General features: G+C 48.4%; 1 protein-coding gene across 9 annotated transcripts in view; it reads left to right on the top strand.

Annotated features, from left to right (window-relative positions):
• The window catches only part of DGKG (diacylglycerol kinase gamma), a 247,568-nt gene that overhangs the window by 99,513 nt on the left and 124,952 nt on the right, over window positions 1–23,103 (top strand). For 7 of the 9 annotated variants that reach the window (XR_010726833.1, XR_010726834.1, XR_010726835.1 and 4 more), the window contains 8 exons: window positions 2,048–2,164; window positions 3,182–3,274; window positions 6,075–6,137; window positions 9,428–9,507; window positions 10,693–10,767; window positions 12,489–12,574; window positions 18,123–18,212; window positions 20,594–20,754. Coding sequence is in view for 6 of the 9 variants with exons in the window: in XM_066241092.1 (XP_066097189.1) it covers window positions 2,048–2,164; window positions 3,182–3,274; window positions 6,075–6,137; window positions 9,428–9,507; window positions 10,693–10,767; window positions 12,489–12,574; window positions 18,123–18,212; window positions 20,594–20,754 (765 nt within the window). In the remaining 3 variants the exon portion in view is untranslated. The remainder of the gene's footprint in view (window positions 1–2,047; window positions 2,165–3,181; window positions 3,275–6,074; window positions 6,138–9,427; window positions 9,508–10,692; window positions 10,768–12,488; window positions 12,575–18,122; window positions 18,213–20,593; window positions 20,755–23,103) is intronic. The other 2 variants (XM_066241095.1, XM_066241096.1) reach the window with 2 other exon arrangements.

Consider the following 23,103-nt stretch of genomic DNA (forward strand, 5'->3'; position numbering starts at 1 on the left):
ACTTGCTGATGGAGATGTAGAAGATTAGAGAAGGGAAGAGGTCAGGAATGGCTCCCAGATTTCTACTTGACCTTTTGGGTGGTGCCATTCATTGAGTCTGAAAATAGCCTATTCTCAAAATTAACAGATAAACTAAACTTAAGTTCTTGCATGGAAGATTCCAGTACAGAATCTGAGTCAGGAGATGCTCAGCAGGTGGCAGTGATATCCAGCCTTCCCCAAAAGCACTCCAAGAGAGAAGGGTGCATGCACGCCCCATGAGACACCGCATGGCCTCATGTCTACTTCTGCACCATGCTCATACACACGCTCTTCCATGCCCATGCCCTCACCAGGATGCACGGTACACCTCTGGGGATCAGGCCCTAAACCTGGACTCTTGACTACTTGCCACACACAGAAAAGAGGGGGTCCACTGAGAGGCCAGTATGTCACGATCTTCTGAGTCTCCAGGGGCAACCCAAGTCCTTTACTATCTCTTTCCATCCCAGAGGAAGGAGAAAGCAATGTGGTATTGGGAGACAACCATGGGCTTGGAGTCAGAAGACTGGCTATGAAGCTCTGCTTGGCCACTTAGAAGCTTTGGACCCTAGGGCCAGTCATTTAACCTCTCTGAAGCCTCATTTTGTTCTCCATGAAATGGAAATAACAATAATCTCAGAGAAAATTCAGTGTGACCATATAGATGATGAATTGATTAACAAACTGAATTCTTTATACCCTCAAGGGTGAATGGCAGAAGGTGAGAAGCTACAAAATAAATGCAACATGTCTTCCAGAACAAGAATTTTACCAAAAACCTTTTAGGAGGAGGACTAGAACTTAATTGATAACTAATTTAAAACTTTTATTTAATATAAACATGGATGGTATAATGCAAGTATTCTATGTGTTTTTAATTTTGTGCTTGTAGTTGGCACTTCAGACTAGACCCCTACATTCCCCAGAGTTTATACTCTCCTCCTTCTGCTATCCACAGTGCCTTGGTGGAAAATTCTGAAAAGTTCTGTGGAATTCCTAGGGGAGACAACTGAGGGCTCAGGTCCCCAGCATTTGGTGTCGTGGGTCATTTTGGCTGCACTTACAGACACACACATATACATGCATGCCATGGCTTCCATGTTTCTGGGCTGCCTTAGTGGCATTTCCTGGCCAGGGAGCAAGCACGACCAGCTCTCCAGGAAACAGATGTGAAAGCCGCTGGCTGCTGACCCACACAAATTTCTTTGGGTTTTTCCACTAACTTCCTTCTAGAGTGCTTCTCAACCTCAGTTGTACATTTTAATTACTCAGGGTGCTTTAAAGCATGCTAGTGACAGTTCCCGCCCCCAGGGATTCTCATTTATTTGGGCCGGAGTGAGAGCTGGGCATTAGAACTTCTAGGAGATCCTCAGGTGGCTCTGATGGGCTGCTGAGGCTGAGAGCCAATGGCCCATAGAAGACAGGAATGGGAAAGGAGTTACTCATCAGTGGGCACCCCCAAGGACCAGAACTGTGACAGGAAAGCCCTTCCTAGTGTGCTGTCTCGTTTCATTCTCCCAACAAACAGAGATTGGGTTCACTGTGCCATTTCTACGGATGAGGGGCCTGAGACTCAGAGAGGTCCAGGAACTGGTCAAAGGTCACCCTGCTGCCAAACTGAAGATCAGTGACTCCAGCCAGATGTGTCTGTGGCCCAAGCCCTTCTACATTTCCCTACATCATGCTACCTTCCAGAAGAGGGCACACACAAACACATCACTCTGCAAGGAGTTCTGCAAGACAGACAGATGGACTGCCGGACAAGATGCTGCTCAGAGACTGCTGGGGTGAACGAGCTATTCAAAGCACAGGGAAAGTAGGTTTCCATCAGCCTTGATGAACAAAACGGTGGTTAGGCAGGGAGAGACCACACCAGTGTAGTGCAACGAAGCAGCCCAGCATCCATAACTGCATAAACTAAACAGGAGAAACCCCCTGGCTTCACCCTCCCAGACTCTTCTTGTCAGGCGGGGTCCCAGGCATGATTCTGCAGCCTTCCCTGGTATCCCTCCCTTCCCTCCTGCAGGTGATGCAGCACGCGTGGGTGGAAGGGAACTCCTCCGTCAAGTGTGACCGGTGCCACAAAAGTATCAAGTGCTACCAGAGTATCACCGCGTGGCACTGCGTGTGGTGCCAGAAGACGGTGGGTTGGCGCCCAGGGCAGCCCTGTTTCTTTTCAGTGTAGTTTTGTTTTTTGTTTTGTTTTGTTTTGTTTTTTGCTCAAGCTGCAACCAAGGAGCAGTGCAAATCCTGTCAAAGGCCATCAGCAGAGCCAGGGGGAAACAAGGTGCTCAGACTCCATTCAATGCCCTGAGCCTAACAATGCCTCCAGTGAATCACCAGCTACCCAGGGAGAGGGCACCCCCAGAACCAGGGGAGCAAGGGCTGCTTAAGGAGATGCTGGCCAATCCACTGTCTGTGTGGCCGGGCAGCAGTGAACAGGCTGGACCATTAACTTCCTTCCCCTGGGTGTTACCTGGGGTCAGTGGCACCACCAGAGCTGGCAAGAAATTAGAACAAAATGGCGTTCCTCAGGGCGCCAGAGGGAGGCACACTCATTACAGCAGCCCCTTGTCTGGGCCTGATGCTTGTGCCTGCTGCCACCAGCCACAGCAAATGTCCACTCCTCTCTAGACATCTGGTAAATGCCTGACCTCCCTGCCAAGAATATTCAGTGCCATGGCTTGTCCCCATGACCAAGGCCCTTGATCAACCTCAAAAAGGACATGTCTCTTAAATTAAACTCCAGAACTCTTAAGCTGCAGAGGTTGAGTCAAGGGTTTACTTCTGGCCTCTCATGAGTTTGTTCAACAAGATCTCCTTCATTCCTGTGTCTCAGAACCTACGGAGCAAACTCCAAGGGGGGCCTCTGGAATCCATCTGAGGTGCCGCGCAGAGGGCCTCACACGGGCTGTGCTTGGTCTCCATCTGCCCACAGCAGACTTGGAAACCCTAACCACATACCAAGCACATGCACACACAAAACACACACATGACATACTACACACACAAACCACATGCATACAACACACACACACTTGGTTATACTGCCAAAGCCAGCAGTACATAAGGATTTGGGGAGAACCAGACAATTTGTCCCCCCATATTTGACGTTTCGTTGGTCACTTTCACTCACTCTCATCTTCATTGTTTCCTCCAGTTTCACCGCAAATGTGAATTATCCACGTTGTGTGATGGTGGGGAACTCAAGGACCACATCCTGCTGCCCACCTCAATATGCCCCATCACCCGGGTAAGTGCCACCACCACACCAGGGCTCTGGGGCCCCCACCACCCCCCCACACATGTCAAATGTAAGCACCATTCAGACTTTCACACTCCTCCAAGGGCTTCCTCAACAACTCTTTTTTTTTTTTTTTTTTTTTTTTTTTTTTTTTTTGTATTTTTCTGAAGCTGGAAACGGGGAGAGACAGACAGACTCCCGCATGTGCCCGACCGGGATCCACCCGGCACGCCCACCAGGGGCGACGCTCTGCCCACCAGGGGGCGATGCTCTGCCCCTCCGGGGCGTCGCTCTGCCAGGACCAGAGCCACTCTAGCGCCTGGGGCAGAGGCCAATGAGCCATCCCCAGCGCCCGGGCCATCTTTGCTCCAATGGAGCCTTGGCTGCGGGAGGGGAAGAGAGAGACAGAGAGGAAGGAGGGGGGGTGGAGAAGCAAATGGGCGCTTCTCCTGTGTGCCCTGGCCGGGAATCGAACCCGGGTCCCTCGCACGCCAGGCCGACGCTCTACCACTGAGCCAACCGGCCAGGGCTCTTCAACAACTCTTAGGGTGGCCAACACAAGTTTAACTGAAGTCAGAGCTGTACCCACCAGACTGTGAGAGAAAGCTCCCCTGACTACAGTGGTTCCCACTGCTCTCACTCCAGGCTCTCACAAGGCCCACCAGGGAAGGCACATTTATTCAAAGCGCGCTGCAGGGTACTGCCTGCACCCGCTGGGCTGCCCAAGCCTCCCTTTTCCCCATCAACCTCTCTCCTATGTCCAAACATCTGCTTGACGATTTCTACTTGGTTGCCTCAGTGCTATTTGGAAATGAATGCAACAAAATTAACTCTTTTAGCCCTACCTAAGGTTGTCTCTGTCTCCCGTGTTGAAGATCCCTCTTTCAGACCAAGCACCCAACACCTTAACTATGCCCTGCCTTCCTGAAGATGTTGCCAGGTCCTGCTGACTCCTCACATCTCGTCCTTGGCTTGACCAAGCTACTCCTTTCTCTTTAAATACTGAAGAAAAACCACTTTGGAAAACCAGTTGGCTGTAGCTACTTAGTTGGAAATGCAAAACTATGACCCAACAAGTCCCCTGCTATGTATCCACCTGAGAAATATGAGTATTTGTTCCACCAAAATACATGTACAAGAATGTTCATAACAACTTTATGCATAACAGTGAAAAATTAGAAACAAGTTTAATGACCGTTGACAGGAGAATAGATCAATAAATTGAGGCATGTTCATAGCGTGGAATACTACGTGAGGAAAACATTATGCTTACGTGCAAAAAAACGGATAACCACAAAGATATAATGTTGAAAAAAAGGAAGCTAATCTTAAAAGAAGATATGTTCTAGGATTCCATTTGATTGAAACTGAAAAGCCAGGCAACAGTGTGATGTCAGGAGTCACAGCAGAGCTACACCTGACAAGGCAGTGGTTACAGGGCACATATGTATGCAGGAATCCTCAAGCTATAGATTTAGATTCGAGCATTTTACTGGATGTGAAATAAACCTTATACAAAACTATATGTGAAATTAATAAAAAGCATATTTAAAAACAAAGAAAAGAGGACAAAAAAATAAGAAAAATACTAATTTTCTCAGTATCACATCACTTAGATAGTGCTGAGCAGAGAAGCCTGAGCTAAGACCTTGCTTCTTAGAGCTCAAGCTCCTGAATCAGTAGATTTCTGCCAGTTTTAGTGTTCCCTCTCCCCATGCCCATTCCAGGGTCTCAAAGTTAATGTGCTAACAAACAGAGACAGAGACTTGGAGAGTCCTAGAGAAACCATAGGCAAGCATTCATTGTTTTAGATTCAAAGCCTCACTTTGAAAAACTCCCCATTCTATACTGGTTTTCTAATTCATTCTTTCTTTCTCTTTCTTTCTTTCTTTCTTTCTTTCTTTCTTTCTTTCTTTCTTTCCTTCTTTCTTCTCCTTCCTTCCTTCCTTCCTTCCTTCCTTCTTTCCTTCCCTCCTTCCTTCTTTCCTTCCTTCAATTTTTTTAAGTGGTAGGAGGGTAGACAGAGAGACAGACTCCCACATGCACCCCGACTGGGATCCACCTGGCAACGCCTCGTCTGGGGCTGATGCTGTGCCCATCTGGGGCCATGCTCACAACTGAGCTATCCTCAATGCCTGAGGCTGACACTCAAACCAATTGAGCCACTGGCTGAGGGAGAAGAGAGAGAAAAAGGGGAGAGGGAGGGGAAGAGAAGCCGATGGTGGCTTCTATGTGTGCCCTGACCAGGAATCAAACCCAGGATGTCTGTGCACCAGGCCAACACTCTATCCACTGAGCCAGCCAGGCAGGGCCTAATTCTTTTTATTAAGGATTTCTTTTTCTTTAAAAAAACTTTTTTTTCTTCTTTTCCAAGTTAAGAGGAGGGAAGATAGAGAGACAGACTCCCGCATGTGCCCCAACTGGGATCCACCCAGCAACCTCCATCTGGGGCCATACTTGCAACCAAGCTATTTTTAGTACCTGAGGCGGAGGCTCCACTAAGCCATCTTCAGCATCCAGGGCCGATGCACCTGAACCAATCAAGCCATGGCTGTAGGAAGGGGAGAGAGAGAGAGAGAAAGAAGAAGTGTGGAGAAGTAGATGGTCACTTCTATGTGACTTGACTGGGAATCAAACGGGGACATCCACACACTGGACTGATGCTCTATCACTGAGCCAACCCTGCCAGGACCTGTTTTTCTTCTGACCTCTCTCTCTCTCTCTCTCTGTGTGTGTGTGTGTGTGTGTGTGTGTGTGTGTATATGGCTTTTTCCCCCAAAAGATGTTTACCTTTCCTCTCTTCTCACAGGACAGGCAAGGTGGACAGTCTGATGCAGGCAGCGTGTCAGCCAAGGATGAACTTGCAATGCAGGTACCTCAGTTAGCCCGAGTCTGATCATTCATTCTAAGTGAATCCATGGCTGTGGAAAGGAAGACAGAGTTTGGGTGCTAGAAAAATGTATCTCGACATTTTTCTTCTCATCTGATCAATTATATCATACAAGACACTTCATTTATAGCCTGTGGAATTGCCTTTGACCACCACACTTTAGGCGAGGGTGGGAAGGGAGGTTGGTTGATCCCATGGCTGGCCAAATTGGCTTTGTCACCTTTTTAGAAACAAGTTGCTTTAAAAAATTCAAAATGCACATTCCTAAATAATAACAAAAGTATGGCCTAAAAATACACAATGGGTTTTTCAAGACTGCCACACTGTCTCCAGAATGCTATCAGCCAAAAAAAAGCAAACACATCCAAAGTATCTTTTTTTACCCTTAAATGTATGTTTAAGAACTCATTTCTTACTTGGGTCCACCAATAAACATCTTCTCTTTGTGCCCCCGCAACATCCCAGAAGCTGGAGGAAAGACAGGCTGGTGAGGGACAAAGAGCACTAGAAAGGGAAGCAGAAAATGAAGTCCTCCTCCTCTGCCTCAGCCTTATGTTCCATTTGAAAAGGGGTATAGCAGCCCCTGCACCGCCCACCGCCCAGAGATGCTCCGGAATTCAGTGACAACATGCAATCAGTATTTTTTTGAAAATTACAATATATGCAGTAATGATGGGGAAACTTAATAACGTGAGAAAGCTCTAGACACCTGCAAGGACAGAAAGTCAAATGTAGAGGACACACACACACAATCACACAATGCAGGCATACCAGCTGTTCACAGCTGGCTATTTGGTTATTCTGCAACTGTATGTATGGTATGAGCAGTGCCCATACTGTACAGATTATTAATTCTTTTTTTGTATTTTTCCGAAGCCAGAAACGGGGAGGCAGACAGACTCCCGCATGCGCCTGACCAGGATCCACCTGGCATGCCCACCAGGGGGCGATGCTCTGCCCATCTTGGGGCATCGCTCTGCCACAATCAGAGCCATTCTAGTGCCTGAGGCAGAGGCCACAGAGCCATCCTCAGTGCCCGGGCTAACTTTGCTCCAATGGAGCCTTGGCTGCGGGAGGGGAACAGAGAGACAGAGAGGAAGGAGAGGGGGGAGGGGTGGAGAAGCAGATGGGCACTTTTCCTATGTGCCCTGGCCGGGAATCGAACCCGGGACTCCTGCATGCCAGACCGACACTCTACCACTGAGCCAACCGGCCAGGGCCATTAAATATTTTTAATACCACACCTAGAAGTAAAAATTACTTCTTTAGGCTCCAAGATGCTCATGGGTTGCATGTAGACAGTCACCATAGGGCAGTGGCTTTCAACCCCCCTAGTGACAGTCCACCAGAGACTTTGTGCCAGTCTATGAAAGAGTTAACCACCCTGATGTTCTATGAAGTGGTTGAAAACCACTGCCTTAGTATAGATGAGAACATTCTTTAAAAATCATAAAGAATGGTACTGCCCACTTCAAACAGCAGGGCTCCGTGTTTGCTGCATTTCAGCCTGAAGTCTGGAGAGGTGAGCATTAGACAGTGAATATGGAGCAGAGTGTGTCTCTGTGTCAGGGCGTACTTCTGCTAAATCCACAGGGATTTACTGAGTGTCCATGCCTGTATTTGGTGGTACGGGTCCTTGGCAGAAGAGTTATGCACACACACACACACACACCTGCTTTTGAAGCATTTAAGATCCAGTGGATGTTTTGAGACATTTACCTAAGAAAACAAAAAACAAATAAGCAACAAAAAAAGAAATCCAGAAGGTATTATATATTTCAAGAGCAATAGTTTTAGTTGCAGTAATTGAGGAATATTCATAGAAGAAGTAGGTCTTGAACTCAGTGCTGAGGCCGAGAACTTTTTTAAGAGGTCACAGAGAAGGAAGGGGCATTGCAGGGCACAGACCAGGAGAAGAAACCAGTGTGAGGAGCCCCACAGTGTGGGAAAGCAGGAGACACTCACGAGAGGGTGAGAGGCAGGTTGGGTTGGAACTGCAGTGAGGGTTAGAGTAATTAAGAGATAACAGTGGAATGGGGCTACAGGGGATAACAGGTTAGGAGATTTGGATTTTCTACTCTGGACAATGAGGTGTTATTTTTTTTTTTTTTTTTTTTTTCATTTTTTCATTTTTCTGAAGCCGGAAACGGGGAGAGACAGTCAGACAGACTCCCGCATGCGCCCGACCGGGATCCACCCGGCACGCCCGCCAGGGGCGACGCTCTGCCCATCCTGGGCGTCGCCATATTGCGACCAGAGCCACTCCAGCGCCTGAGGCAGAGGCCACAGAGCCATCCCCAGCGCCCGGGCCATCTCTGCTCCAACGGAGCCCCGGCTGCGGGAGGGGAAGAGAGAGACAGAGAGGAAAGCGCGGCGGAGGGGTGGAGAAGCAAATGGGCGCTTCTCCTGTGTGCCCTGGCCGGGAATCGAAGCCGGGTCCTCCGCACGCCAGGCCGACGCTCTACCGCTGAGCCAACCGGCCAGGGATGAGGTGTTATTAAAGGTTTTTGAGCAAGAGAATCATGATTGATATGATGTACTGAAAAGGGACAACGCAGGGCAGCCCACAGGACTTACCTGAGCTGGGACATGCCCAAGCAGTGTGGTTATTGTGGCAGATGACAGGAAGAAAGGGACACTCCAGGGAAAGAATATGGCAGAACAGGGTTTCACTGGTGACTGGATGAATAATAATAGGACACTTCAACTGAAACATGGCCAGTTTTATGGGGAAGGAAGATGGGTCAGATTTGGGACATGTTGAAGTTTGGAGCAGCCTGATGGTGACACATCTGTTTGAAGGTCTCCACTGGACAGTGAGAAATGTGGAGCCTGGACTCAGGAGGAAAATTGGTACCAGGTCGAAGTCGTGGTTAACTTTATGAGTGTTATTTAGCTGTTTGACCAGATGGTCATACCTTCAGAGGTCATATTCAGCTGTATCCCGCACAAACTCTGATCTCATGCTGGGGCAAAATGCCTCACCATTGTTGAATGCTTTGAAGCTGTAATGTCATTGTCCCATCTCTGATTCTGACTTCAAATCCTGTCACCATTCATACTACTTAAAGGCCATTCAAGCTGAAGACACTTAGCAGCTTAATCCTTCAAAACCTCAGCCAGGGGACAAAGATCTCCCTCCCATCCTCCTCCAGTCCATGCCTGGAACCCCTCCCTTTCCACCCCTCCTGGATGATGTCTTAGTATAAATCTCATCTTGTTTCCCCTGTTTGCCGAAACAGAGCTAATTTCTTTTTCTTTTACTTTTGAAGTATAAGATCATCCCCACCCCGGGTACCCACCCACTGTTGGTCTTGGTGAACCCCAAGAGTGGAGGGAGACAAGGAGAAAGGTATGTTCTCTTCTTTTTCAAAATGGAAAGGCTGGAACAGCCCCACTCGGGTCCTTTCTTCCCTTCAACCATAACAGAGTGCACTGTGGGGACAGGCAGACCTAGGTTCAAATGCCAGGCCTACTACTTACCACTTGATGGCCTTGTTCAAGTGACTTAACATCCCCATGCCTTGGTTTTGTCCTCGGTAAATAAATAATTTCTCCTCTCATAAGGTTGTTGTGAGGGTTTAAACAGACACTGTGCTTAGCCTAGGGCCTGTCACACAGCCATTACTGTGGCTCTCAGAGTCAGATCGAGTTCTGATGTGCTCGTTTCCTTCCTAGTCTCTCAAGTCTTTTCTTGACTAAGAAATGTGGCAGGACTCACCGATTGGGAGCTCCTGGCCTCTCCAGCCCCTGAGAAAGCAGGGCACTCACCTCGCCAGTGAAGGAAATGCCCAGTCTACTGGAAGCACTAAGAGAGTAGGAGAAGAGAGGGAGAAAGGGCAAAGCAGCTCTGCTGCCCAGCCCTGCTCAGTTCTCGGGTAATGTACAGATGGCATGGAGATCTGGAATCCAGGTTAAAAAATAATAACTAGGGTTGAAGCAACAACTATAAGAACCCCTCTCTACCCCAGTCCAATGGAAGAACATCCCTTCTGAACTGACCTGATTAGCCTCGAGCTGGGGCTTTGAAACCAAGCCTAGATAAGATCATTGCCCCCAGCCCTCCCGTGCCCCAATTCTACCTCCTGTGTTCCTCCTGATGCCAGGATTTGGGTGGCCTTTCCATTGAGGGTTCCTTGATGCCTCTGTATAGCCCACAAAGAGTAGAATTGTATGACCTGGGCCATGCAGACCATTTGGGAGGTCTCCATGAAGGAAAAAGCTTTAGGAAAATGGAAGTTCTGTTCCCTGAGTTTCTCTGACCTGTCTTCTCTGCAAGGGGTGATGCTTCTGGGATTGGGGGCTGGAGGCTTGAAGAGTAGGAAGCCTTGAACCAGGGGTTAGGGCATGAATAATGCCAGCTACAGCTGGGACTGCAGGGTCTGCAGGACCTGATCCAGTCTTCTCCTCAGTGGGGTTTAAACAGACCCTCATTCCCACCATCAATGGGCTCCAGAGGTGTTTGCCTCACTGTGACTTCTCATAATGACATTCTCTTTTCTCTGCCTCTCTCTCTCCTCTCTCTTTTTTTCCATAGAATTCTTCGGAAATTCCATTATCTGCTCAACCCCAAACAAGTGTTCAACCTGGACAATGGGGGGCCTACTCCAGGGTATGGAGATGCAATCTTTACTCCTTGTCTCTCCTCCTTCCCCTTTAAGTTCTGAAGACTTACCTTTTTGTCGCTTTTCTTTCTCTTTTTTCATTTGTGGACTTGTCCTTCCTCCCACTTTACTCATTTTTCTTTTCTTTTTCTTACATTTACTCTTACTTCCTCCTGGAGACACTCAGGAACTTTCATTATGTTTAACTCTGGGAAGTAGCCTCCTGCATAGACCACTCATTTGATTGACAGTAAGGGCAGGTTGGTAAATTATTTTAACTTATTTTTAAGACTGTGTCAGCTGGTATCTTCATACCGAATCATCGGGAAGGAGGAAAGAGTTTCCTTGTCACTGTCAGTCACTGGTTCTGCTGTGTGTTCTCTTGTGGGTTTTAAGGATTTTAGGATCAAAACAATTGGTTATTCGCCTGACCAGGAGGTGGCGCAGTGGGTAGAGCATCAGACTGGGATGCAGTGGACTCAGATTCGAAACCCCGAGGTCGCCAGCCTGAGTGCGGGCTTATCGGGCTTGAGTTGGGGTCACTGACTTGAGTGTGGGGTCGCTGGCTTGAGTGTGAGATCATAGACATGATCCCATGGTCACTGGCTTGAACTCAAGGTGTCTATCTTGAGCCCAAGGTCGCTGGTTTGAGCAAGGGGTCATTCAGTCTGCTGTAGCCCCCCAGTCAAGGCACATATGAGAAAGCAATCAATGAACAACTAAGGAGACTAAGGAGTTGCAACAAAGAATTGATACTTCTCATCTTTCTCCCTTCCTGCCTGTCTGTCTCTGTCACACACACATATGCACACACTCATACACACACACAAATTGGTAATTCAATGAAATCACTTTTTTTTTTTTTAATTTTAGAGGTTGTTAAGCTCCCTGTGGCCTTCTCCTCTCATTTGTCTATTAGCTGTTTCACTGCTCATTGGGAGGGAGAGCAACGAGAAGAGACAAGGGCCCCTTTGCAGCCTGACTGCAGATCTGGAGCGAGGAGCTGGTCCTGTGTCAGCACTCACATGATGACCTGCGGGTCCCTGTCGTCAGACAGTCCTCCAGCATCAGGCGTGGATGTTTCTTTCTCTCTTTCTCTCTCTCTCTCTCTCTCTCTCTCTGCCCCTTTCCTTCTGTCTCTCTAAAATCAATCAATAAAAAAATAATATAACATTTTCTGCTCCAAGTTCATAGTCCTCTGGATTCTATCCACAGACCCCTTGAAAGTTCATGGACCTCAAAGCCCTGCTCTAAAGGGTTAAGGCCTCCCGGGGGAGATGGTATTCACTTCACTTGGGTCTGGGCCCACGGAGAGCAGAGTGGATGAAGATGTAGCTAGTGCCGTGCAGCTGATTTAAAGGGGAACTTGTGGGGACTGAGCAGGCAGGAGCTGGAGGGAAGTCAAAGTGTTGGGGGTTAGTTGTATTGTCGCCAAAATGAACAAACTATGGATTTCTCTGCATAAATCATGGAGAATTTCTATAAAAAACATGTTCTGTGTTGAATGTTGAGGCAGATTCTCCTTTTACAAGGATAGCCCCTGAAATTCATACTCAGTGGCAATGCTTAGTAAGTTCTTGTTTCAGAATAGTGAACCTTTCAACCCCCAAAGGAATCAAGGTCATAACATACTCCCAGGGGAGGTGGTGGAGAGACTGGCTCAAGCAGTGTCAAAGGTCAGTCACAACCTAGTGAATAAGACCATTTGGGCCTTTCTTCTACTTCCCAGACTGAACTTTTTCCGTGATACCCCAGACTTCCGTGTCTTGGCCTGTGGAGGAGATGGAACAGTTGGCTGGATTTTGGATTGCATTGGTAAGAATGGGCTGGGAGGGCTTTGCAGTCTACTTATACTAAGTTATATGAAGTCCAAGGAAAACAATAAAAATGAAAGAAAAGTGTAACCATATCTTATTCATCCTTGTTTCCACTCTTGGACCAACGCTTGACTAAATATTTACTTTGAGTGAAAAACAAAGAAACAAAACAGTGGAAGGATTCCCACAGGTACAGATGTAACAGTTTGTTTCAGGCCTTGCCTCAAAAACATCTGTGGACAGGGTTTGGCCAATGGCAGGACAGGCCCGATTGGGCGGTCAGTGGAAGGGGCAGGAATGAGACTCTTGGCAGATCCAGGGAGGTGTATGAAGGCCAGAGAACTAAGCCTTCACATCCCAGGGCTAATCACCTTGAGATGAACACCAAGAGCCCAAACCCAGAAAGCAAAGAAAGGTCATGTTGGGCTGTGTCCAATACACTTAAATCAAAGGGACAATGAGCCCAGGCCGGGAATCAGGGACGTGGGTTCTAGTTCAGTTCTGCCTGGATTTATGGGTCCTTGGACACATGATCCCCAGTAAATAATGGAGACTGACTCTGAAATCCCAGAATAAGAGTACATGCAAGATCTAATTCTGGGGAACCCAGATAAACACTGGGAAGTGCAACATAAGGACAGGAAAGTAAAGAGCTGGGGAGAGCCATCATCTAGGTCTAAGCCTGGGCCCAGAGCAAGAAGCCCTGGATGCTTCTGTCTTCCTGTCATTCATTCCACAAATATTGCCTGCGCACTTCCTGGGTCAAGGTCTTCTCGAGACAATGGAAAAGCAGTAATGAACAAATGGACAAAAATCCCTCCCTCGTGGCCCTGGCCGGTTGGCTCAGTGGTAGAGCATCGGCCTGGCGTGCAGGAGTCCCAGGTTTGATTCCTGGCCAGGGCACACAGAAGAAGCGCCCATCTGCTTCTCCACCCCTCCCTCTCTCCTCACTCTCTGTCTCTCTCTTCCCCTCCCGCAGCCAAGGTTCCATTGGAGCAAAGTTGGCCTGGGTGCTGAGGATGGCTCTATAGCCTCTGCCTCAGGCGCTAGAAGGGCTCTGGTTGCAACAGAGCAATGCCCCAGAAGGGCAGAGCATCGCCCCCTGGTGGGCTTGCCAGGTGGATCCCGGTTGGGCGCATGCGCAAGTCTGTCAGACTGCCTCCCTGTTTCCAACTTCAGAAAAATACAAAAAAAAAAAAAATCCCTCTCTCCTGGAGCTTACCTTCTGGAGGGAAACACAGGAAACAAAGAAATAAGTGAAACATATGTATGTCAGATGATAAAAGCATAGCAGGGAAGGGGCAAAGGGAGCCCAGCTGTGGGGGGGAGGGGCGCAACCTAAATGGAGCAGTCAGGGGAAGACCTCCCAGGTGATGATGTTTGCCTGGGGACCTGGAGGAGGGGGCCGTGCAGGTACTTGAGGGAAGAGCAGTTCAGGCAGAAAGACCAATAACTACCAAGGCCTTGGAGTAGGATCAGACCAGGCTGCCGAAGGCCATGGCAAGGCTGCAGAGCTCATCAGAGCAGAGCACAAAGGCAAGAGTGGCAGAGGATGCAGCAGAAATAGTGCAGAGCCAGGTCTCCAGGACATGCAGGACACTATACAGGATATGGCTTTCATACTGGAAAAGTCCCAAGGTGCTGATGGGTTTGGAGCACAGCAGATTATGAGGAAGGGCGAACACAGGAAGACCAGTTCAGAGGCTCCTGCAGTCATCCCAGCGAGAGAGGACCATGGCTTGGACCACAGCAAAAACAGAGGAAGTGATAAGAACTAGTCAGGTTTTGGATATATTTTGTAGGTAGACCCAACAGGTTTGCTGACAGACTGGATGTAGGAGATGAGGGCAAGAGCAGAGTCAAGGATGGGTCACGACAGACCCTGAACAGGACAAGGAAGGCTGGGCCTCCAGAGGTCGTCAGCAGACCACCTGGAGGGGGGCAGCACCTGCACACCTGCTGCCTTCTGCACCCCCATAGGCACTTTGGTTCCCATGGATACAGCCCTGCCAAGCAGCTACCCACGCTCTCCTGTCACCTCCAGCTTGAGTTGTTTGTGAGAGGCGAGAGGTGCCCCCTGGGAGCCGAGGAAGGAGAACCTGATCAGCAGAGGGTGGATGGCTGCAGCACTGGGAGCTGCTTCCGTGGCTCCCTCTCAGCATGAAAGCAAAATAGGCTTTTGTGAAAAGTTGCATAAAATTCATCCGCAGAGGACACAGGTGATAGAAGTTGCTCAAAATACAAAGAAAGAAGGTCATGTGAGATGATCTGCCTTCACAGATTAGTGGGTAAAAGAGAAATAAAAGTGGTAAGAGGAATAACTGTAATGTTCATTCATTCATTCATTCCTTCAAGGACTATTGAATCAATTATTCAGTGCCACCTACCACCTGACCTTGGTCCCCTCCCTGACCTGTTCTTTCTATATAGCCAGAATGGTCTTTCCTGAGGGTCAGTGGGTACATGATGTGTGTGAAGCACCTCAATAGCTTCCCGTTATTCTTCAATGATCTACAGTGCCCTGGGTGATCCAGCAGCCGCCCACCCTTCCAGCCTTACACCTCCACCCTTCTCCCTCTGGACTCAATCCATAAAACCCCTCTTTCAGACCCTTGAATGGACCAGTTCTTTCTACTACATGGCTTTTGCACAAGTTGTTCCTCCTGTCTGGTATGCACCCTGGTCTTTGCTTGGTCAGCTTCTACGTCAGATCTCAGCCGAAATGTGGCTTCCTCAGGAGAGCATTTCCAGACATATCTCCAGCTTCTGTCACCTTATGATTTTTTTTCTTATCGTTTTTTAAAATTTTTTTCTTAAGTGAGAAATGGGGAGGCAGAGAGACAGATTCCCACATGCGCTCTGACCTGGGTCCACCTGGCAAGCTGCCTAACTGGGCGAGACTCTGCCCATCTGGGCCAGACTCTGCCCATCTGGGCCCATTGCTCCATTGCTCAGCAACTGAGCTATTTTAGCACCCAAGGTGAGGCCATGATTCCCTCCTCAGCACCCGGGGCCAACTTGCTCAAATCATTCAAGTCATGGCTGCAGGAAGGGAAGAGAGCGAGAGAGGGAAATAAAGGGGAGGGGAGGGGGAAGAAACAGATAGTCTCTTCTCCTATGTGCTCTGACTCTGACCGGGAATCGAACCCAGAACATCCACATGTCAGGCTGATACTCTGCCACTGAGCCAACTGGCCAGGGCCTCTGTCACCTTATTATAGGACCACATTCCTTTTCTCTCCAGTGTGGATTTGAAATTATAAATAAAAAGATAGATTTAACTATAGTAAGTTGTTTTATAAAGATTTATTCTGCCAAAGAGTGAAAATCCGACATAAAGTACTTGGTAAGTAATTATTATTATATGCTTTAACTTGCTGTAGCTCTGCTTTATACATTTTATAAAGTAAAGTTACTTCGCTACTTTATAAATCACCATTACTGTGGAACCGGTGGGTGGTTAGAAAATTTTACGACTAACAGAGATACAAAAGTGGGTGGTAGGTGTAAAAAGGTTGACTACCCCTGGTATAAAGGATGAGGCTAGAAAGGAAGGCAGAGCCTGGAAGAGCCTAGTGTGCCATGCTAAGGAGTGAGGGGAGCCCAACAATGTGAAAACAATGGACTAATGTGATCGGGCTCGTGGTTCAGGTTTGTTCGCCTTGATGGAAGTGTGGAGAACACACAAGTGGGTGGGGCTGGAGGCTGCAAGGGCAGAGAGGAGGCCGTTGCTGCCGTTCCAGGGGGAAAGAATCATATCATACCTGAACTCAGGCATGGGGTTGGGGAGAAGAGACTGCTTGGAGATCTATTAAGGAGAAACACATATAAATTGAATAAATTGATAGGTAAATGGATATTGGATATGAGGTGAGGGAGAGGGGAAACCTCAGATAGAATCCAGCTTTCCAGGCCCTGGCCGGTTGGCTCAGCGGTAGAGCGTCGGCCTGGCATGCAGGGGACCCGGGTTCGATTCCCGGCCAGGGCACATAGGAGAAGCGCCCATTTGCTTCTCCATCCCCCCCCCTCCTTCCTCTCTGTCTCTCTCTTCCCCTCCCGCAGCCGAGGCTCCATTGGAGCAAAGATGGCCCGGGCGCTGGGGATGGCTCCTTGGCCTCTGCCCCAGGCACTAGAGTGGCTCTGGTCTCAGCAGAGCAACGCCCCGGAGGGGCAGAGCATCGCCCCCTGGTGGGCAGAGCATTGCCCCTGGTGGGCGTGCCGGGTGGATCCTGGTCGGGCGCATGCGGGAGTCTGTCTGACTGTCTCTCCCCGTTTCCAGCTTCAGAAATACTAAAAAAAAAAAAAAGGAGAATCCAGCTTTCCAGCCTCCAAACTGTGAGGATAGTTGACCTGAGATAGTTGACCTGAGACTACTGAAGAAAGAGCAGACCTAAAGAAACAAGGGCCTTCCAGGCAAAGGGAACAGAATATGCAAAGGCAAGGAGGCATAAGCACAGACTATAGGTTCTGGGAACAACATCACTTTGCTCCATCCTCCATCTCAACTCTCCCAGTGAAAATTCCAGCCCGAGGTCTTGCCAGGGCTCAGCCACTTCTGGAACGAGTCAGATGACTAGGAACCTATGAACTCCCTTTTGCTGGAGCAGCCCTCGTAGCTTCATGCAGGATGCTGATTAACGCATCACCCTGGCCCCCCAATCAGCGCTCCCTTGTAACATCATTCATGTCCTAGTACTAGGTGAATGGAAGTTTATGTAAACAGCGCCCCCTGGAGCCCAAAATATGCCTCCTTTAACATTCCCATTCAGCCAACATATTGCTGTAGATCTTCATGGTCTGCTGCGCTTTCCCTGACAGTTGAGTCTGATGTTGCTTTACACCAGCAAGGGGAGTAAGATTAGAAATCTGTGTATTTGCAAGTCTGGGAGGAGGTGAAAGTGGCAAACTGCTACATGGTACAAAATAACACCTGGAGGTTTTCCATAGACACAATTTTATGTTTAAACTTTTGAACATGAATGACTTTAGGTGTGACATCTTCAGTTTTCTAAATGCCCCAACATTCCCTGAAGTCAAACCCACCTGTGTTACTATCTATGCACCTGCCTAGCCCTTGAAGAAAGGAGGAACATGGATTTGGACCTGTAGACCTCTGGGTTTGGACCCTGGCTCTGGAATTACTGTCCTTCTCTGTTCTTTGGTTTCTTCATCTATGAGGTAAATGATAATATCCTGCAGGGTTGGTCCGAGGGACAAATGTAATAAGTGCTAGTTATCATTAAGGATTAAAGCTGTGCAGACGAATATTTTTGAGGTGTGCTGTCAACTCCAAGGACATAATTAGAATGAAATTATGACGAAGAGGTACAAGTTACAAGGAGACAGATTTCACTCAATATAAAGAAAAAACCTTTGTAGTGGTCAACACACTGCAGGTGGAAGAGATGTGTTCTCTATCTCGGGAAGTATTCAAACAAAGAACGCTATGGAAGGGTTCAATCATCAGGTCAGGGATACCTAGATAACTTGAACATTCTGTAACCCCTCGGCATACGGTTCTCTCTTCCTCTGCATGGGTTATATAGATAAGGCCAACTTCGCAAAGCATCCACCGGTGGCCGTCCTGCCTCTTGGAACAGGAAACGACCTGGCCCGATGTCTCCGCTGGGGAGGAGGTGAGTCTGCCTGTGAGTGGCCCTCCCTGGTGACAAGCTATCCAATTGACAGGGATGCTCCACAGAGCTAAGCTGAACTTCCTTTTTAGGGTCAACAGCAGGTCAGATCGACTCCATGACTGTTCCCTGCCCTCCATTCCACACCAACACCTGTGCTTACCCCTTACTGTATTTACTGTCATCCTGAAACTACCTGCTTTCTGTCTGCCTTCCCTAGTAGAACAAGTCAACTTTAAGGTAGAGTCCCTTTTGTCTCCTCCTCAGCGCTCATCTCAGTAAGGACTGACTTAGATGGGTGTTTTTTGCATAAAATTCCCCTTTTCCAAATTAGTGATCTTCCGAATTAGGACTCGGAATGCAGAGCCACATCATCAGCTTTAGGGACATCTTAGCCCCCCCCCCCAGCCATGGGCCCTCATCTTGAAAATTCCCTAAGGAGGAACTCAGTTTACAGGGTAATAGGCAGGAGCTAAGCTGAGAACTATGCAAATTGCAACAGCTCCTGTGGAACTGGGCATGCTCCAAAGAGTGCAGAAGTTCAGATCAGCACGTGAAGCACAGAGGTGCGTCTGGCAGGCAGAACTGGAGTGGGACTCTAGATGTCTAAACAATTCAGAGAGTAACTCAACACCAAGCCAGGCAGTGGTCAGTGTTGAGATTGATGCATGCTTGGGGCAGAGTCAATGAGAGGCAGCTCTAGAAGGAAGTTGTCAGGCACTGAAGAGCTACCAGGGTCCTTAGCCACAAACTGAGGCTAGAAAAGAGCCCTCTGCTTGGAGGTATAGGCAGAATCTAGCCCCACGTTCTGGGCATCCAGGCAGCATAGCTAGGGACAAATGTCATGCAAGAAACCCAGCCTGTCTCCCAGATAGTTTCAAAGCCCTCTGCTACATAGTTGCTACCATTGCTATCTTGTGGAGCATCCTTAAGGAGCTAACAACTTGAAAATACCCCTCAAGGTTTCCCTAAACATGTTATTGCAAAGAAAAGACTGTCTCAGTCCTGCCCAGTTGGCTCAGCGGTAGAGCATCCGCTCAATGTGTGGAAGTCCCAGGTTCAATTCCCAGTCAAAGCACACAGGAGAAGCGACCATCTGCTTCTCCACCCCTCCCCGTTCACCCATCTCTCTCTCTCTCTCTCTCTCTCTCTCTCTCTCTCTCTCTCTACTGCAGCCATGGCCCTAATGGTTCAAGTACATTGGCCCCAGGTGCTGAGGATGGCTCACCTTAGGTGCTAAAATGGCTCAGTTGCCAAGCAACAGAGCAGCGACCCCAGATAGGCTTACCGGGTGGATCCCAGTCGAGGTGCATGCGGGAGTCTGTCTCTCTGCCTCCCTGCCTCTCACTTAATATGAAAGAAAGAAATGAAAAGAAAAGAAAGAAAAGACTCTCTGCCAGTAACCTCTCATCACTTACAATTCACATCCTGTTAGTTTTCTATTGCTATATAACAAATTAGCATAACATAGAGACTTCAAACATTTTTTAGCTCAGAGTTCTGTAGGTCAGAAGCCCTGGAACAGCATACTGGGTTCTGTGCTCAGGCCCTCATAAGCTGAAATCAGGGCATTAGACAGGCAATGTTCCTCACTGAAGGGCTCTGGGGGAAAATTTGCTTCTAAGCTCATTCAGGTTGTTAGGCAAATTCAGTTCTTTGCATTTGTAAGACTGGGGGCCTATTTCTTTGCTAGTTGTCTGCTGGGACCACTCTTAAATGTTAGAGGCCTCCCTCATTACTAGACAGGTACCTCCATCTTCAAAGCTGGCCACAGAGAATCTTCCTCATTTCCCATCCCTCTCAAGCTTCAAATCTATTTCTTAAGGGAAAGCCCAGACCTTCCTAAGGATTCTCCTGATTAGGTCAGCTCCACACAAGATAATCTCCCTTTCTTGAAGTCAAACGTTTTGTATAATATACTAATCACGACAGTGACTCCCCCATCTTATTCGCAGGTCCCGGGGTTTGAATGGTGTATGCACAAAGAAGGGGGGTGGGAATCATGGGGATCATCTTAAAATTCTGTCCACTGTCACTCTCTGTCATGACATGGTCTGGAACTGGGTTCTTTGTTCTCCCGTGTGCAATGCCACCCAATCCACCAATTCTCTAGGGCTGGCTTCGGCTACACAGCTTGCCCACCTTGGGCCAGCACCCACCCCACTCCTGCTACTCTGGATTTCAAATCCCCCAGCTTCTTTGTATCTACTCGATGTTGTCCTCTCCTCCTCTGTGACGCAGAGAATCTACGTGTCTCTGGCCCACAGACACATTGCGAGGACTCTAGGTCACAGAAGCCCACAGGATTCCCTGCACTGACTGCTGGCTATGTCAGCAACAGCTTAGCTTTCCACTTCGGAATAAACGCATACTGTGCTCCACAGGGTATGAAGGGGGAAGCCTGACGAAGATCCTGAAGGACATCGAGCAGAGCCCTTTGGTGATGCTGGACCGCTGGCACCTGGAAGTCATCCCCAGACAGGAGGTGGAGAATGGGGACCAGGTCCCGTACGACATCATGAATAACTACTTCTCCATTGGCGTGGTGAGTTGGCCAAGGACCACCTTTCTGCATGAAACAGAAATGCCCAGGTGGGCAGGAAAGGTTTTAGTCCACCGTTGCCCCCCTCTGGGTCCCCAGTCTTCACCTCTCTTGGCTGCCTCCAGCCCTAACTTGAGTCCAAGCATCCTTGCACCTGGACACCATAACTGCACCAAAGCCCCCATCCGCGATTATAGAGGAAATTTCTCCCCCTATAATTTTAACTAACAAAAGAAAAGACAGGACATTTTTCCAAAGACATATTTACCCTTTGAAAAATTTGAAGCAGTTAAAGAAAAGCAGCACCAAGAAATAACCAAGGGGGCAAAGTCAGGAGATTTTTAAATTTATTTATTTATTTTTTAGCAAGAGAGAAAGTGAGAAAATGAGAGACAGACAGGGACAGACAGACAGACAGGAAGGAAGAGAGATAAGCATCAACTTTGTTGTTGCATCACTTTAGTTGTTCATTGATTGCTTTCTTATATGTGCCTTGACCTGGGGGCTCCAGCTGAGCCAGCGACCTTGAGCTTGTTCAAGCCAGCTACCATGGGGTTATGTCAGCGAGCCCACGCTCAAGCCAGCGACCCTGCACTCAAGCTGGTGAACCCACACTCAAGCCAGATGAGCCCACACTCAAGCTGGTGACCTCAGGGTTTCCAACCTGGGTCCTCAGCATCCCAAGTCAACGCTCTATTCACTGTGCCACTGCTTGGTCAAGCAGGAAGAGATTCTTATGCAGACTTCCGGAGTTGGAACGCAGTCCTCCAGGGAGGACCGCATGGTCTCAAGCTATCTTGGCTGGCTTAGCTCTCAGAATTGCTTCTCTCCTGTTTTCTACCCTCATTTTAAGGCCATTCCCCACACTCCAACTGCTCATAAACCTCTAGGGGCATCTCTGCTGGCTGACCTCTCTGGCTGAACTCTGTACTCCTCCTTGGTGCTCCCATGGCCCTGTGTTCTCACCCAGCAGTGCACACTCTGCATTGGATTGATGGGATTGGTTTCCTGCGCCTGTCTCGTCCACCCTCTGCGCCTGAACACACACACGCGCGGACACACACACATGTAGTGCCATGTTCCTCTTCCTTCTCCCCACTCCTAGTCTCCAGCACATCTAGTGCAGCTCAGTTACTTTGTTCTGATGAACTCAGCTCTGGTCCAAAGAGTGCAGGGCAGACGCTGCCTCCCAAACTGCCAGGGACAGGATGGGGTAGAAAAGGGGTCCATCACTGCCACAAGTAGAGCTGGGGTTTGGGATAGAGGTGCAGCAAAGACTGTGGCATCTGTTGAGCTCCTACGTGTGCTCTCCATTGTGCCAGACTTTTTGTATTCTAGTCCTCACAGCAATCCTACAGGTATCTCATCCCCACCATCCCTGCTTTACAAGTGAGGCCCCAGGACACTGGACGAGGAAGGGGCAGACTAGCGCACACATACTGTGCCTCATTCTGAAGCTGGGCTCTTTCCTTGCTGTCCCTGTCTTGAGAATTATGCTGCCCAGTTTTATATGCATTTGAGTCCCTCCAGACCCACCCTGTGTGATACTTGCATGCCTCAACCATCCTTACCTGTGCCTGTTTTAAAATTTTTTTTGGTGGTTAAAAAAGAGAGAAGAGGGAATGACTGAGGCAAGAACAGGTTTAAGGAGAGGTTTTTGTTTTTGTTTTTAATAAGAAGACTAGAAGGAGAACCATGGAAAAAAAGAATTAATAATAATGCTTCATATTTATAAGATTTAAAATTTGTCATATTTATAGATATCTTCTTGATTTTTGTGCCTACACTGAAGGGCACTATTATCTCCACATCACAGGCAAAGAAACAGAGACAGATTAAGGGATTTGCTTTCATTTTCTAACTCCTAACCCAGCACGGTGTTTCCATTACCAGGACAGAAGAGAGAGGCATTGCTGGACCCACAATCAGGTTCTGAGAGGAGGGCGGTATTGGACCAGGTGTAAATCCAGGGGTCTTTATGTCCTGATCTTGTTGGTCTCAGCTCCCTTGGTCTCAGCTGAGGGGGACATCTTTCCCTAGGCCTCCTCCAGCTCCCCTCTCCAGTGACCTAGGCCAACTCCTCCCTCCTCTTGGCTCAAAGGCCCCTCTCCTGTTTCATACACCTGCTTAGGCTCCATTTCCCCCATTGGGAATGCAATCTTCACCTCCCACAAACCAGACATGACTGACGTTACTGGTGTTCAGAGAGCTTCTGGAGCATGGGATTCCCATCACCACAATTTCACAAAAACTAGAATCTTTTGTCTATAGCAACTAGACTATCACTTGTTAACAGTTATTGGGTGCCAACTGAATACCAGGCATATTCCCCCTATTGGCAGGTATTGTTGT

Source organism: Saccopteryx bilineata, chromosome 8 (assembly GCF_036850765.1).
Source record: "Saccopteryx bilineata isolate mSacBil1 chromosome 8, mSacBil1_pri_phased_curated, whole genome shotgun sequence".
Taxonomy (NCBI): domain Eukaryota; kingdom Metazoa; phylum Chordata; class Mammalia; order Chiroptera; family Emballonuridae; genus Saccopteryx; species Saccopteryx bilineata.